Here is a 3,125-nt window from a genome sequence, read left to right on the forward strand (position 1 = left end):
GGACATTGTTGTGCATTAGAATTTTTGGGATGAATGCGCTGTTCTGGATCTCGTATTTGTCGACATCTGAATCGAAAAGAACGTTCATTGAAACGCTGTTTGTTACTTGGAGAAGAAATTTTGTGTTGCGATCTGCTTGGTCTTCGATTCTCGAGATTCCCAAAACCTCCTTACTAATATACTCTTCCATTGATTCAACTCTACGCTGCTGCTCATCGCGCTGCGCTGGCGACGGTTTTTGAAATAGTTTGTACAGCCATTTGAACATATAATTTCAAGTTGATTTGAATGGGGCAAATCGTTGTAAAATGGAGTTTTTAAACTTGTTATTTTTCGTTAATAGATAAAATGATTATTAAAGTTATTACAGATATTATAATTGTATTGCATTTTGAATTGGAGAAAGTCAAGTGTAACTTCAATATTGTTAATACATTTTAAACAAGTTTACAACTGGATTTAAAAACAAACTTATTTTTTTATATGAAATCTACTACAATTATAGTTATTATAATAAATTATAATGGTTTTATTCATTATTTATAATTTATTTAAAATTAATTTAGTTCAAAACAAGTAAACAAACAGAATTATTTTTTTATTTTATTTTACATGAAAATTTTTCATGTTAAGTTAATATTGCACCTTAATTATATCATATATAATATAATTAATAATAAAAAATACTATAATGTTTAACTTAAAAAAATTTAGCAAAAAAAATAATTGATTTATAAAAAATTATAAAATTGTATTATTTTATTAATATTAGAAGACTCGGTTCTTAATTGGTTTTAAAACTAAATTGTTGTTACAAAAATAATATTTTTATTATTTTTATTATTTCGATAATTTAACAACAAATGTGATTATTAATTTAATAATTTTTCTATCATAGAATAATTTACAATATATATTAGATATTTTTATTATGTTTTTAAATTAAAATAATATAAAAACTAATTCACAAATAAATATTTTAATTTTTAAATAAAAAAACTACTAAATTAATAATAACCATTATTGTATTAATAATAATTAGAACAAATAAACTTATTTTTATAATTTAATTTTAGTAGAATTGTTAGTTTAAGAATAGTAAAAATAGATGAAATGAAGAAACATTCAATAAATTAGTTTTTAAACAATTTTTAAGATTCTTCGAACTCTTCATTTCGTTTTCTTTCCATTAATTTACAAAGAGCAATTAATTTGTTCGTTACTAACAACAAAACCGTCATCTTTCAAATTATCTCTGATATTTTCATTTTCATAAATTCCATCGACTAAGATCTTTTCAGCAGTATAAAACACCCCATTGACATTAGCTGTTTGTATTCTCTTCATTGGAATACAAACATTCGATTTCTTCCCATTTTTCAATTTAAAAACAGCGCCACAGAACTTTTCAGCGATTTCTATTAATATGTTGTTTGTTAGAGCGTCTTGGCTTCTTCTTTTTTGTTTCAGATTTTCAGATGGTAAATGAAAATCATTCAAGTTAAAGTACACTGTACCCTCTCTTGTAATTAAATCAATAACATATAACTGGTGTGTCGTCTTCCCTTTCTTATACAACTTATTCATTTTCACTTCAAATCCATTCAATGCCAACACTGAAATTAAAAATCCTTGTTGAGCAGCATCTCTGTCTGCAGATGCTCTTTTTGCTTGTAACAAACGACTAATATTATTAATAGAGTCATTCACAACTTCAGTTTTCTTTGTTTTCTTTAAATTGTTGTGTTCACTTGTGTGAGAATTAAACGGGTAGAATACAGTTGAAAATACAGTGGGATATTCCTCGTATATGTTTTTCTTCGTGAATGCACTGAGTTGTTGAGTTTGCATTTAAATTGAATACTGATTTATTTCGATTGACCTTTATATATAAATGCCAAACATCATCAAAGAACAACAAATTGAATTTAATTTATTAAAAATTTTAAAATAAGTAAAAATACGAAATTTAATTCCTGGTATTCCTTTTGTCCCGATCTTTTTTATCTATCTTTAGCTTCCTTTTGTTCATTTTTTGAAGTATTTTTATATGAAATAGTCTCATAATGACTTTTTAATTTGAGTCATTTACTCTTTACTGTGCTCATTTTATTATTTGTTAATAATTGAAAAACTATTATCAAATGGTTTATTTATACACGTTTATTATCCGTGGCTATTCGAACTGTGATTCCTTTTGTTGTCAATCCTCCTTTGATATTATATTTATTTTTGATGATATTTTACCTATTTCACGGGATTATATAATGAGACCATCGAAATGATTATTTTGCCTCACGTCATTGTTATTTAATTCTTTGAGAGAAAAAAATTGATGAGTAATCGCATTTTTTCTTTCCATAAAAACACAATTTACGTTTTTGTGAATTATAGTTTTTATATAATAATTTTAATATTTACTTATAGTTTGTAAAATGAAATGTTATTTAAATGGTATTTATTATAAAAATAATGTATCCGGTTTACAAAAGTTATCATAAAAGTTGACTTGATCTTGATGTTTTTTATTTTTTTTTTAAAGACATTGGTAACTCTTGAAGTTAATAAAATATTATAACATTTTTATAATTATACTATAATCAAATTAAAAAAAAACAAAAAATCTAATTTTAAATTGGTGACGTATTATAATAAAAATAATAGATATTTAATCATTGTTAATGAGTTTTAGTTTTGTTGACTATCTTTTATAAATCATTAATATTAAAAAAATAGTTTGTTTTAATACACAAAATATATAAATAAATTAATAGTTTTTAATACATTTTTTATTATGTAGAATAACAATTGTAATTGGTGTATTAATTTTTATAATATTTTTATTTATAGAATATAATTACTTATTAAACAATATTTAAATTATATTAATAATTTATAAATTATTCAAATTATCCAACATATTAAAGTTTCTAAATTCTTGAAATATAAAATTGAAACTGAAAATTAAATTTTTATAGCAATAATTGTAAGTTCAACTACATTTACATTTTTTCAAAAAAAAATTAATAAGAAAGTTTCGAATCTGTGTTTCAATTAATTTCTTATTGTAACTCATATTGGTTTAAGAACCACAATAATATAATTTTTTTAATTTTTGTGTAAAA

The 3,125-nt window shown here is 22.5% G+C and overlaps 1 protein-coding gene across 1 annotated transcript; it reads right to left on the reverse strand.

Moving 5' to 3' along the window:
- Nucleotides 1–1,194: 1,194 nt before the first annotated feature.
- On the reverse strand, nucleotides 1,195–1,851 carry EIN_445300 (hypothetical protein; the record flags this gene model as incomplete). The annotated part of the gene is made up of 1 exon (XM_004253626.1): nucleotides 1,195–1,851. One exon carries the CDS (start codon nucleotides 1,849–1,851, stop codon nucleotides 1,195–1,197), a length of 657 nt encoding a protein of 218 aa, XP_004253674.1.
- Between the last annotated feature and the right edge of the window lie 1,274 nt (nucleotides 1,852–3,125).

Source organism: Entamoeba invadens (genome assembly GCF_000330505.1).
Source record: "Entamoeba invadens IP1 unplaced genomic scaffold scaff_1105074725525, whole genome shotgun sequence".
NCBI classification, from domain to species: domain Eukaryota; phylum Evosea; order Mastigamoebida; family Endamoebidae; genus Entamoeba; species Entamoeba invadens.